The sequence below is a fragment of the Arabidopsis lyrata genome (assembly GCF_000004255.2).
Source record: "Arabidopsis lyrata subsp. lyrata unplaced genomic scaffold ARALYscaffold_7, whole genome shotgun sequence".
NCBI lineage: Eukaryota > Viridiplantae > Streptophyta > Magnoliopsida > Brassicales > Brassicaceae > Arabidopsis > Arabidopsis lyrata.
The window spans coordinates 24,124,546-24,138,659 of NW_003302549.1; the positions used below are offsets into that span (position 1 = coordinate 24,124,546).

The 14,114-nt window shown below is 35.1% G+C and overlaps 2 protein-coding genes and 1 pseudogene across 3 annotated transcripts in view; 2 read left to right on the top strand and 1 right to left on the bottom strand.

The window, feature by feature from the left end:
- The window catches only part of LOC9306917 (putative methylesterase 14, chloroplastic), a 54,403-nt gene that overhangs the window by 37,008 nt on the left and 3,281 nt on the right, over positions 1-14,114 (top strand). The window lies entirely within an intron of this gene.
- On the bottom strand, positions 262-4,152 carry LOC9306918 (probable disease resistance protein RPP1). Its single transcript, XM_021018926.1, is given in 5 exon segments — positions 262-595; positions 598-1,375; positions 1,685-1,987; positions 2,083-3,220; positions 3,395-4,152. Coding segments are annotated over 5 exon segments (3,117 nt in total). The 5' UTR covers positions 4,015-4,152; the 3' UTR covers positions 262-317.
- On the top strand, positions 7,828-8,850 carry LOC9306919 (annotated as a pseudogene).

The following is a 14,114-nucleotide window of genomic DNA, read 5'->3' on the forward strand; positions in this document are numbered from 1 at the left end:
CATGATTTTTGCCATATCCATTGAGTAGCGTCCGTTGCGGTATTGATTTTCAAGCCATATTTTCAGCTTCGATTTGGATTTCTCCATTCCCGGAGGCGGTCCGGCGGACTCCTGGTGAGAGCTCATGGTTCGTCGAAGATTTCTTCAAGGTCGACAAAATTATCTCTACAAAAATCAAAGAGAGACCCAAATTCAAAAACTGAGAAACTGAGAAACTGAGAAACTGAGAAAGATGACGAACCATGAGCTCACATGGTGGCTTTGTGTTGTGGGTCCCAACCAAGTCTTGAGTTGCTTTTTACATCACATTAATGAACTTAGAGTTGGAGTACTCCACATTCTTTTATCACCGCATCGTTACCCTCGATGTCGAACGAAAATAAAAGCTCGTTGCACGTCACATCAGCTTCAAACTCAAAGATGAGCAAATGCTTTCTTAAAATGAGGGGCACGGGAAAGCAATATTGAGGTCTCCGTGAAACATCGACGCCAATTTTACCTTTCTCTGTTATTCTAGGAAATACAATTGTTTCCTTAGCGGCGGCCTCCTCCTTGTCATTGTCAACTTTTTTATCCAACAAGACGCAAGCCTTTGATTCAAATTTACCATTATGGAACTCCCATTAGCACGGCGGTAAGTGATGTTTGCGGGCACTTCTCTACCGGGTAAGAACGCTAAGGTACTACTACTAGTCTGGATGAATTCTCTCGCTTCATTATTCAGCTTGAAGCAATTAATAAACCAGAGAAATATTTCTGGATGATTGTGAAAGGAGAAATCAAGTCTCTCCAGTGACTGGCAATTTATGGCTGCTACTTTTGATAAGGAATCTGAAAGTTGTGGGATTGTTACCAGCCTCTTGCATCCCTCTAGTACAAGTGTCTGAAGACGAGAGATTTTCTGAACCCACAGAGGAATTTCTTGTATTTTTGTATCGTTAAAGTAAAGCTTTGTGATGATATCGAGAGCATGTGGGAATTCCTTGAGATTGTCATTGTATGACATTTCCAATTTACGAAGAGGAGACCATGACTTGATCGTCGAAGGCACTTCTTTTACTGCAGTTTTCATGAGGTTGAGACGCTTAATGTTTGTGGAGATCTCCGGAAAACTTTTGATCAGTAAGCAATCAGCGAGATCAAGGTAATCGAGAGATTCCAAGTTGATATTAGTTGGAAGAGCCTCTAGCTTTGAGCATCCTCGTAATAGTAACACTTGCAATTTCTGAAGGCTTCCAATAGAGGAGGGGAGCTCTGGCAAACTTGAGCATCCATACAGAATCAATTCTTCAAGGTTAGTGGCAGTTGAGAGATCAGGTAACTCTTTTAGGTGTTTCGACTCACGCAAATCCATCCTCTTGAGATTTCCAAGTGGCTGCACAAACAAATAAAGACAACATAAGGAGACACATTAAAATTAAATTCAAATAATAACGGAGTGTCTTTTATATTGACTGAAAAATTAAATTCTTCGTTCATACAACTTATACATAGTTCCTCCCTTTTCACCAATGATACTAGCCATGGAGGGATACTACAATGTAACCAAGCAGAATAAAGATTTCAATAGATAGCCTTCTAAGAAATAATACCGGAAGATCACTCCTTCTTGACTCCTAATATATGTAAGAAAAACAAACCCAATAATATTACAAAATTGGAGAGAAACACAACAATTATGTACCTGATTTCCTTGCCACATGTTCTGAAGTTTGCTGTTCCACATATGTAGCTGGACTAGGTACTTCGTACAAAAATTGGAAGGCAAACATTTCATTGGAAAACGAAACCATTCTATTATTCTAAGTTTCCGAGGTAGATTATTCAAACCTTGCGGTAAGTACAATTTATCGTTTTCACCTTCATATGGGCCATGGAATCTTAAGAATTTATGGTTAGACATTCCTTCGAAACCTCTCTCACTGATATTTAATTGGCCTGATAGGTTTTCTACCTCCAAAAGTATACCTATAACATTTCTACTACCCTGTAAAAAGACCATAACAGATAGAAAACCAGAGATAATTAGCTATTGAATGAATTTAATTTGTAAGGAAGCAAGAGAATAGTAATATAACTAACCGTGTTATCAGTGAGTACTTCACAAATATCTCTAGCATCAACCAAAAATTGACGCTTCCCAGGCTCACGAATGCATTGGTGCCCAGGCTTATGACGGACAATGTCTCTACCTAATTGCACTAATAGATTGTGCACCTTTATACTTGTATGGTTAGTAGAAAGAATCTCAATAGCTATGAGAGATTTCTCAGCTAAGAGGTGAAGCCCTTGCCTAACATCTAAGAAACTTAAAGCGAGATAATCTTCCACTTTCACCATTTCTTCATTGTTGAAAAGGCAGGCTATATGAAGAAATAAATCTTTATCTTCATCACATAAGGCATCGTAACTGAACTTTAAAATGCTTTGAATACTAGCATCAAGGCGAATCTTTAACCTTGGTAATGCATTTACCCACTCATGCCTAGGCATTCCTCGGAAGTGGGATCCCATAACTCTTAGTCCCAAAGGTAGATTACCTAAAAGTTTTGTAACTTGCCACGCAAGCTCCTCAAAACCATCTTTAGGGAAGTTTTGGCCAAAAGCATACATACAAAAGATCTGATAAGCTTCATATGCTGATGGAAACTCCACCTTGTAAATATGGTTGATGCCATGTGCCTTCAAAAGCCTTTGGTCTTGTGTTGTGATGATAATCCGACTTCCATGACCGAACCACCGAGTTTCTTTTGCGATAGCATCTAGTTGTATTGATTGATCAATGCTATCAAGAACAATAAGCACTCTCTTGTCGTTCAACCTATCTTGTGCAACTCCTAAATGAGGAAGCTCCATATCCTTGTGGTTGATTATTTGGGACAAAAACTGTTGCTGTAACTGAATCTTTGCACTATACTCATCAGAACACACTGGTCTTGTATACATCAGCTCTTTGATATTCTCCATGAAGATACTCAATTCAAAACTTTCAGAAAATTGGCTATACAAGACTCTGGCAATGGTAGTCTTCCCTATCCCAGATGGACCCCAAATCCCAATCATCCTTACTTCATCAGAGTCTAGGCATAACAACGACTCCATTTCGTTCATATGAGCCCCCATCCCAATGAAACCGTCAAAATCTCTTGACGGTGAGTATCTATTCAGCATGTTTGAAACATCAGTGGCGATTTTTTTAGTCATGGCTGCTTCATTATCCCTAACAAAGGAAGTGACCAATTTATACATCGATTAATATTTATAAAAAAAATTCTCTCACACATCCAAAATTTATGTATTGGTTGTCTTGATATTCTTGAAAATCTATCAATAAATATAGTTTGATGTGTTAATAAAATATTAGTAAGGGCAAGTATAAATCAAGAAAGCTAACCAGTTACGGGAATGCTCCCCAGCGATTGTTGCCACAGCCTCCAAAACGTTTTGCCATCTCTTAATGTCCTCTTTGGTTTTACCTTTACACGTTTTCTTGAAGACCTTCCCAAAATCTCCTGTCTGCTTCTTTACGTCTGTTGGATCAACGTCATAGAAAATGGTCATCACTGTTTGACCCAACTCTTCTCTACAATTCATGATCTCCACCAACTCGTTTAAGCACCAAGACGAAGAAGCGTAGTTCCTCGAGAGCAAGACGATCGCGATCTTCGATCCTTTTATAGCTTCTATGAGCTCAGGACCGATAGACTTGCTCCTCTCGATATCATTATCAATGAATGGAACGATTCCCTTTCCTTTGAACTCTTTTAGGATGTGAGCAAGAAATGTTTTTCTAACATCTGCCCCGTGGAAGCTTGGGAAGACATCGTGTTTCCGATTTCGAGACAAAGAAGATGGAGTAGATGAAATAGATAAAGTAGAAGAAGAAGAAGAAGCTATTGTTTTGTTTTCTTGATGGGATTTGACTTTTCTATAAAACATGAAAAATATTGTACCCAAAAGCGTGAAGAAAGTTATGGCAGCAACACAAAAACTAGAGAGAAAAGAAGAATCCATCTTAGTATGATGAAGAGAAGATCAATATCTCAAAGCTTGTCAGAAAGCAATCTGTTAAAAGCTTTTTCGTTGGTTGAATCTGGAAAATGTTTTTATTGAGATAGGCACAAAGGATCCTTCAAAGAACATTATATCCACTTGGAATAAATAATAGATTAACTGACTCAAGCAAAACTCAAATATTCAACAATCTGAGTATATTGGGGGTAAATTGATAATAACTTAAAGATGTTAAGAGATTTTGATAATTCCTAAAAATTTGAGTTTCTTTTATATAATACTATTTTAAATCTTGGAAAAAAATATTTAAATAAAAAAAAAATGAATGCTGAAGATGGAACGAAAATGATGCAGGGTTTTTAAACGGTTTTGTGCAAAAAAAACTCAAAGTCGCCCATTTTTGCAATTTTACCCTCCACCTCCGAAAAATGCAGAATAATTCTATGAAGTCAAAAATAATATGTAATCTTATACAATATATATATATACAAGGGCTATATTGCGTTTTATTTTTGATTTCGTAAGATTATTCTGCATTTTTTCGGAAGTGGAAGGTAAAATTGCAAAAATGAACGATTTTGAGGTTTTTTTTGCACAAAACCCGTTTTTAAATCAGGTATATTTTCTTAGAAGAGGATTTTAATGCAGTAAATGGAGCGATGATCAATGTTAGACCAAAATTGCATACGTTAGTTAGACAATGAAATACGAAGGTAAGATGCATATTACTTAGCCACAAGTCAAACAAATACATATATATATATATATATAAAGTCATTAAAATTTTTTACAACTTGTCGAAGTAAAGACAAATGCTAAATAGCGGTCAGTCTCCTTAAGGGATATTGATTAGGTGTAAAACCTAATTTTTTTTATTTATAAAGTAGGTGTAGAATATAGAGATTATTTTTATAAGTTTTTGGATCCTCTGATTTGTATTATTTTATAAGTCAAGGTGAATTCGAAGACCGAAGACATTGAAAACTATACGATTACGAAGAAAACGTAATGGAGAGAGCGCAATGGAAAAAGACATGGTGAGACATCAACTCCAGCCACGCAACTCATCATTTGGATAGACAATTACAAATTCGAAACCAACTGTCATTGATTCGAACGGCCAGAGATACGAACCATGCCTCCATCCTGACAAGAGATATGAACCATGCTTCTAGAAGTTTTTTTTTTCAATTCTCAATTTTATTACCTTCTTAAATTATTCAGAAACATTTGCATTTGATGTAACAAACGTTATTTTTCGTGAATATAATTTCATATTATAATTAAAAAAAAAAAAAAAAAAAAAAAAAAAAAAAAAAAAAAAAAAAAAAAAGAGGAACACGTAAAGGAAGGATGACCATTTGAGAAATTATCTTACTTAGTAGTGTAGTATTTCGTGAAGTATCTGCAATACGTTTCATGCTGATTTTGAAAATACGTTACATGTTTCATGAACTTTCATCTTTGTCGTTATTTTTATTAAATCCATTTATGTTTGAATTCCACTAAAAATTTCAGATATTCGAGTGAAAGTTTGCTCTACTTTAAATAGTTTCTAGTTATTATGAAGAATGAATATTTCATACATTAGTTAATATGATGAATGAATATTTCATACATTAGTTGAGGATTGGGGTTTGCTTGTAACCCAAGAAACTATTTCTGACCTTAATTTCTTCAACGGTTCTGAGTTTGTTAAGATGCAGCCAACAATTCAACCATGATGATGAGAGAATCTCAAAGCCAAGAATAAACTCAAGAAAATTGCTGTAAAATTGATATCGCTGAAATGGCAATGATTAGACAAGAACAAATTAACGTTTTCATCAGATCTAATCGGAACTCTTTTCAAATATTTGGACTAGCTATGAACATCTTTGTCAAATGTTAATTATGCTGCTGCAGAAGAAAGGATATTTGGCTATCATCCCAAATGCAAAGAATCGCGATGCCTGGAGCCGTACCTGCTGTCTCAAACTCCTTTGGATGCTCTTCTTTCGTTCAGAATCAGTGTGGGTACTTCTGCACCTCACAACATTCACCCTCTTCGACTCTGTAGATTCTTCAGCTTGGATAATCGAAGGAGTAAAGCATACAAACTACTGTGCTGGTCAAACCTACGACATCATAAGAGAAAGAAAACATACAGTTAGCTGGAGTAACATTGTATGGTTTGATCGAGGAATCTTGCGGCACAAAAGCCTTACCTGGATGTTATAAACTGCTTGTTGTGCAACAAAATTTCCCAATCTAGGGACAAATTTTAGTAAAAAGTTTTGATTACTTTGGAAAAAACTTTACCTCATCTCCTTCTCCGTCTTTGAACGGTAGTTGTCAAGAAAACCGCATTGATGAAGCGCCGTGCCATGGATATTGTAGAAGAAATGGAGGCAGGATTAAGGTGAGTGGAAGAAACAAGAACAATAGGAGATCATTGTTTTGTTCTTCTCTGAAGTTCTCAACCAATTACGCCCCAACTAGTCTTGAGTTGTTTTTTCTCCAAAAAATGGAAGGGCTTAGAGTTGGAGCACTCCAGATTCTTTTATCACCACTTCGTAACAATTGACTACGAACTCGAAGAAAAACTCGTTGGACGTCACATCCACTTCAAGTTCAAAGGTAAGCAAATGCTCCGCTAAAATGGGAGGCACACCAAAGCCGTGAGCAGATCTCCATGACCAATGTGGGCGCCGCAGTATCTAAGTAAGACAAAGTAAAATTCGTATGTGATTAGTTAGAAAAAAACAAAATTTATGATAAAACATTATTAATGGATAATATATCTTTAAATTAGACTATCTGCTTTTAACATTATTAATGGATAATATATATTAATGGATAATATACAAAATTGACATTTTTATAGTTTATTTGTCTAGTTTATATAAACTGTCTTCTTATAATTTTAGACTATCTGCTTTTAACCTTTTCAATTTTAATTGTCACTCATTAAATTGTGTTTTATTATTGAATTTCACTCTTTGTACTTAAAAAAATTAAATAAAATTCACATTTATTTACTAAGAAAAGTAAAAAATGTGGAATACAAAAGAAAAAAAATATTTTGGTAAAATGAGAGAGACAAACACAATAATAGCTTAGAAAAAGCCTTAGAAATCACACAATCATGCACTCACATCAAAATTTCATCGACCGCTTAAACCAAACTCTATTGTTTTCATTCTCCTTTAGAAATAAAGAACTATACAACCAAGGATGTATATACTTTTCTCCGATTGTTGGTTGAATATTTTTTTCAAATTAATTTCATATAGATTTCACTGATCTGTTGAAATTCCTGGGCAATTCTTGTTAGGGGTGACCAATACGTGCTATTGTACACAAGGCCAAAGCTATATGAGGGGGGTCAAGTGACGCCTATAAATTTTATAAAAAATTATTTGCAAGGCTTAATTAATGGTATTTGGTTGATAATTTTGTTTGAAATATTTGACACTTTTGTAATTAAGTTTCGTAAAAAAAATTACAACAAGAAGAATACCACACAGAAACTAACCAGGTAATCTTGTGATGTACATTTATTTCGATCACCCACTTTTAGAGAAATCTCCAACTAGTTTTTTTAAGGTTTACGATGAATCACTTTGATGATTGAGCTAGTGATGTACATTTGTTTGTGTTGTTTAGCGCTTTTGTATTTGTTGATTACTATGACTGAAGTGATACTTATTCGGTCTTAACTTTTAGTCTGAATCGAATTTTAAGTTTTGTTTTAGCTGAAACATAAAACTTTATTGGAACCTTTTTTTTTGTTTTTTTTTGTTACAATGAATGCCGTGAGTTAGTGCTGAATGCTAACTCCAATGATCTCGTTGGTGAGACGATCGAATACTCACAATTTTTGGAGTTTAGTGAATCGATCGTTCACTTATATCGACTAACCATTGATCATCTGTCATCTAACTATGTTACATTTTGTGTATGAAATTTATTAACTTGATTAAATATTGTTTTTGATCAATGTTGAAATCTTTAAGCAGGATACATGTCGAAGGAAAATCATATGCTCCCTGAGTCAAGCAATAGGACTAGAGTATCGCCATACCCACTTCGCTCTTCAAGGACAAAGAAATACAAAGCACATGAGTCATTTATCCAATCAGAATGGGAGGATGTGCGGTGTGTGATTTGCATGGAACCGCGTCACAATGTTGTTTTTTTTAGATGTTCTTCCTCCCTTAATGGATGTCGTCCTTATATGTGCGACACAAGTGCTCGTCACTCCAACTGTTTCAAGCAGTTCCGCAAAAAAAAAACAAGAAAAAACGCTCAAGTAACAAGACCTTAAACTGCCCTCTATGCAGAGGAGAAGTCTTTGAGACAACAAAAGGGACAAGTACTGCAAGTAGATTCATGAATGCTAAACCGAGATCTTGTCCTATCGATGATTGCAATTTCTCCGGGACTTATTCTCAACTTGATAAACATTTGAAAAAGAGCATCGCTGTCTCATCCCCCCCAAAGGTCGATCCACAAAGGCAATGTAGGTGGGAACAAATGGAGAGACATGTGGAATACGATGACCTCATGAGTGCAGCTGAGATTCCGCATATCCATGAGGTTGTACATCATCAACTTCCTTACACTCATCATCTTCCCGTGTTTCGGTTGAACATTGTTAATGGAACCGTGCGAAATATTATTCGTCCGGTTCATGTAAGGAACTGATTTGGTGCCACCAACTACATTGTAGGTAACATGCCTAGACTGCATTTTTGACCGATGAGCGCGGCTAGATTCCTTGAAGAAATCTAACAAGCTTACATTGCTTACCGAGAACCAAATATATATATTATGATTTTGTTCGAAGCTTAATGTCTCAAAATATATATTTTAGTTAATTTGGATCCATAATATTTAAAATTCAATATTTAGGTTACTATATAGCGAATTTCTAAGCTCATATCTTTTACCTTCCAAAGTTTTGTTTAATAATATCTTAACTTATTATTTTATTAAGAGCAAACTTCATATAAATATACCATCTATTCACTAAAATACACAAATATTTTGGATACAAGAAAAACATGAATTAATTTTGTCTACCATACACAAATTTTCAAATAGTACTAACACCCACAAGTTGATCAAAGTACTTTCTGTTAACTTTTCTAATTTTTCAATCAAAATATTAATATTGACATTATAAATTTATTTTTAAAATAATAATAAATTCTTGAAAAATTCCAAAAAAAAACTGAAAATTCTCTTTCAGATTCATAAGAAATTTTTTATTTACTTTTAATTATTTTTTTATAAAATTAAATAGTCTTGGACTTTCGAATTTTTCAAGAATTAATTAAGAAATTTTAGAGAGTTTTCAAAATAATTTTCAAATAGTACTAACACCCACATCGAAAGTAATTTCTGTTAACTTTTCTAATTTATCAATCAAATATTAATATTGAAATTATAAATTTATTTTCAAATAATAATAAATTCTTGAAAATTTCCAAAAAAAAAAACTGAAAACTCTCTTAAATTAAATATTAATATTCAGTTTCATACGAATTTTTTTAGTTATTTTTAATTATTTTTTTTATAAAATTAAGTAGTTTGGAGTAAGAATTATGAATAACATGTCTTTTGGACTTTCGAATTTTTCAAGAATTAATTAAGAAATTTTAGAGAGTTTTCAAAATAATTTTCAAGAATATTAACAGTGTTAATAGTCTATGGTTATCTTTTTTCTTACATTATTTAGCGTAAACAGTAAAACTTCTGATAGTTCTTGAGAGCTCTCCTCTTCGGAACAGCTCGACCTTCACGCCAATGGCGTCTTCTTCTCTTACTTCGTTCCCATGCCTATCCTCGCTCAAAATGACGATTAAGCCTGTTGGTGTTTATTTTATATAAACATGTTTATTTACATAAACATTTGTATTTATGTAAATACCATTCTACTTGTGCAAATTTCATCACGTCTCTTGGTTACGTTTATACCGATACACCGGTTGAGAGAAGAGAAGCATCTCTTGGTTCAAGCATCGCTTCATTAATATATAAGAGACGTAACGATGTAGAGAGACGGGGACAGAGAGACAAGAGAGAAGAACAATACAAGAGAAACAAAGGAGAGAAAGATTGGGATTGATTCTCATCTTCTTCTTCTCCAAATCAATTTCAGAGAATCTCAAAGTAGAGTTTGCTAGGGTCTCTGTACGGTGTTAAAACAGAGATCGATAGTTGTATCCTAAAGATAGAAGCCTACACAAAGCTACGTACACCACAGTAGGGGCTAAATTCTGTCTTAGGAGATTGCCAATTGCAAGCCTCTATCAATCTATACGTTGTTCTTATCAAGAAGAGAAGAGATCGTAAAGTACGTTTCAGTTCTGTAACAATTGTTTTTCTATTTGTTACTTATTATATAAAGTGAACGTATTTGTTTATGGGTATTGATCTGCATCTATAATCTTCAATCAACAATCTAAGACAGAATTATTTGTTGTTTTGAAATTGATAGATGGATCAATCTGCTGGGAATGTGAAAAATCACATTGAGAAGCCTTTTGTTTTCAAAGGAGTGGATTTCAAAAGATGGCAGCAAAAGATGATGTTCTATCTCACAACTTTGAATTTGGCACAATACTTGACTTCCGACGCACCGGAATTACCTGTTGAAGGAGACATTTCGGATGAAGTCATCAAAGCATCGGAGACATGGTCACAGAATGAGTTTTTGTGCAAAAACTACATTCTTAATGCCTTGGATGATTCTCTCTATGATGTTTATCAGATTTTCCAAACTCCAAAACAGTTGTGGGAATCATTAGAGAAGAAATACAAGTCTGAAGTTGCAAGTGCCAAGAAATTCATTGTGGGAAAATTCTTGAATTTCAAGATGAGTGACACCATCTCTGTGGTGAAACAAGTGGAAGAAATTCAGATTTTTGCTCATGAATTGAAAGATGAAGGTATGGGGCTGAATGAGGCGTTTCTTGTTGCGTCCATCATCGAAAAGTTGCCTCCAACGTGGAAAGATTTCAAGATCTATCTAAAGCACCTACATGAAGACATGAGTTTCGAGCAACTAATTCTCAAGCTTCGTGTTGAAGAAGAGAATCGTAAGAATGAGAAATCTGAGTTTTCTTCTATGGAAGCGAAGGCCAATGTAATTGAGGGAAACAACTCCAAATCCAAGGGCTTTAAGAAGAACAAAAACGGTAAGAAACCGTTCAATCCACCAAAGGGCTTTAACTTCAAGAGGAAGCCACAAGGTGCTTGTTGGGTGTGTGGAAAGCCTGGACATAGAGCCAAGGACTGCCGCCATAAGAAAGAAAGGACATCGGTTCGAGACGCAAGCAACGCAAACCTTGTTGAAAATCAGTTTGTTGCGGTCGTTTCCGAGGCAAACATGATGACAAACTCCAATGATTGGTGGGTTGACACTGGTGCTACAAAGCATGTGTGCTCCGACGTGAGTATGTTCTCCACGTATGAACAAGGTTCTGGTGGAGAAAAGCTTTACATGGGAAACGCGAGCACCGCGACGATCGCAGGGAAAGGCAAAGTGGTTTTAAAACTCACATCTGGGAAGGAACTTGCACTCACAAACGTACTCCATGTCCCTGAGATTCGAAAGAATCTGATTTCGGGGTCACTTCTTAGCAACAAAGGCTTTAAGATTGTATTTGAATCTGATAAGGTTGTACTCACTAAAGGTGGGATGTATGTAGGAAAAGGCTACTTGTGTGATGGTCTTTTCAAACTGAATGTTGTACCGATCGTTAATGAAAACGCAGGCAATAGCACTGCTTCTGTTTATTTGCTTGACTCAAATGATTTATGGCATGCAAGAATGGGACATGTCAATTATCATTCTTTATATCGAATGATGAATTTAGGATTGTTACCAAAGAACAATCTTAATAATAATAAAAGAAGTAAATGTGAAGTTTGTGTGGAATCAAAATATTCACGACATTCTTATAAATCTGTGGAAAAGTCAAATGTATTACTTGGTTTAATACATAGTGACTTGTGTGATTTTCAATCAATTCCAAGCCGTGGAGGAAAAAATTATTATATATCTTTTATTGATGATTTCAGCAAGTATTGTCAAATCTATTTGATTAATACTAAAGATGAGGCTTTGAATATGTTTAAGAAATTCAAAGCAGAAGTTGAAAATCAATTAGATAAGAGAATAAAAATTCTCCGATCAGATCGTGGTGGAGAATACAAATCAAATGAATTCTCAGATTTTTGTTCCACACATGGAATCATTCATCAAACTACGGCACCTTACACTCCGATGCAGAACGGAGTTGCCGAAAGGAAAAATAGAACGCTTAAAGAGATGATGAATTCCATGTTAAACGATTCGGGTGCACCACCTAATCTATGGGGTGAAGCCATTGTCACGGCTAATTCAATTTTGAATAAGATTCCTCACAAGAAGAGTGATAAAACTCCATATGAGATGTGGAAAGAGAAGACTCCTTCATATAAAAATATGAAAGTGTGGGGTTGTCTTGCAAAGGTTCAAATACCTTTACCAAAAAGAACTATTATAGGACCAAAAACGGTGGATTGCGTTTACATCGGTCCTGCGGAAAATAGTGCAGCTTATAGATTTTTAGTACATAAATCTAATAATGTTGAGGTAAAGGTAAATACGATCATTGAATCTAATGAGGCTGAGTTTTTTGAAAGTGTGTTTCCATACAAAGAGCCTAGAGAAACAAGTACTAAACGGGTACGTGAGGACAATGAATGTGCCTCAAAGGTTCAAGAAGAAGAAAATGAACCAAGAAGAAGTAAAAGAGCAAGAGTTGCTAAAGATTTTGGCACGGACTTTATGACGTACTTGAGTGAATACGAACCTCAAACGTACAAGGCTGCAATTGAATCATCGGATGCACCTTATTGGAAAGAGGCGATTCAAAGTGAAGTTGAATCCATTTTGAGAAATCATACATGGGAATTGGTTGATTTACCACCTGGTAATAAACTAATTGGACATAAATGGATCTTCACAAAGAAGTTGAGACCAGATGGTACGATTGAAAAATATAAAGCAAGACTAGTGGCGAAAGGGTTTCGTCAAAAAGAAGGTCTTGATTTCTTTGATACGTATTCTCCGGTGACTAGAATCACTTCGATTAGATATCTAATCGCAATTTCGGCCATATATGATCTAGAAATTCATCAAATGGATGTTAAAACAGCATTCCTAAATGGTGAACTTGATGAAGAAATATATATGGAACAACCCGAAGGATTTATAGTCAAAGGGAAAGAGAATAAAGTTTGTAAGCTTAAAAAGTCTTTGTATGGACTTAAGCAAGCGCCAAAACAGTGGCATGAGAAGTTTGATAATACAATGAGATCGTATGGTTTTAAAATAAATGAATGTGACAAGTGTGTCTACGTTAAGGAAACTAAAAAGGATACGATCATTGTATGTCTTTATGTGGATGATATGTTAATAATGGGAACAAGTAAAGACATTATCAATGCCACAAAGAAGATGTTGAGTGACAATTTTGAAATGAAAGACATGGGATTGGCTGATGTAATTCTTGGAATTAGAATTAAAAGAGAGCCAAATGGGTATTCACTTACTCAATCTCATTATGTGGAGAAAGTTCTAAAGAAGTTTGGTCACTTTGATGATAGACCGGTAGTTACTCCGTTTGATCCAACGAGCAAGCTTTCCAAGAATGAAGGTGAAAGTGTGTCTCAGTTGGAATACACACAAATTCTTGGAAGCATCATGTACATTACAAATTGTACAAGACCAGATTTGGCTTACTCAATAAGTCGATTAAGTCGATATTCAAGTAATCCAAATAGAGAACATTGGAATGCTTTGGTTAGAGTATTGAGATACTTAAAGCATACAATTAATTATGGTCTATATTACACTAAATTTCCTCATGTAATAGAAGGATATAGTGATGCAAATTGGATTTCTGGAAGTACGGATAGTAAATCCACAAGTGGTTATGTGTTTACACTTGGTGGTGGAGCTGTGTCTTGGAGATCATCTAAACAAACGTGTATTGCACGTTCTACAATGGAATCAGAATTTATCGCACTAGATAGTGCTGCAGAAGAAGCCGAATGGCTAA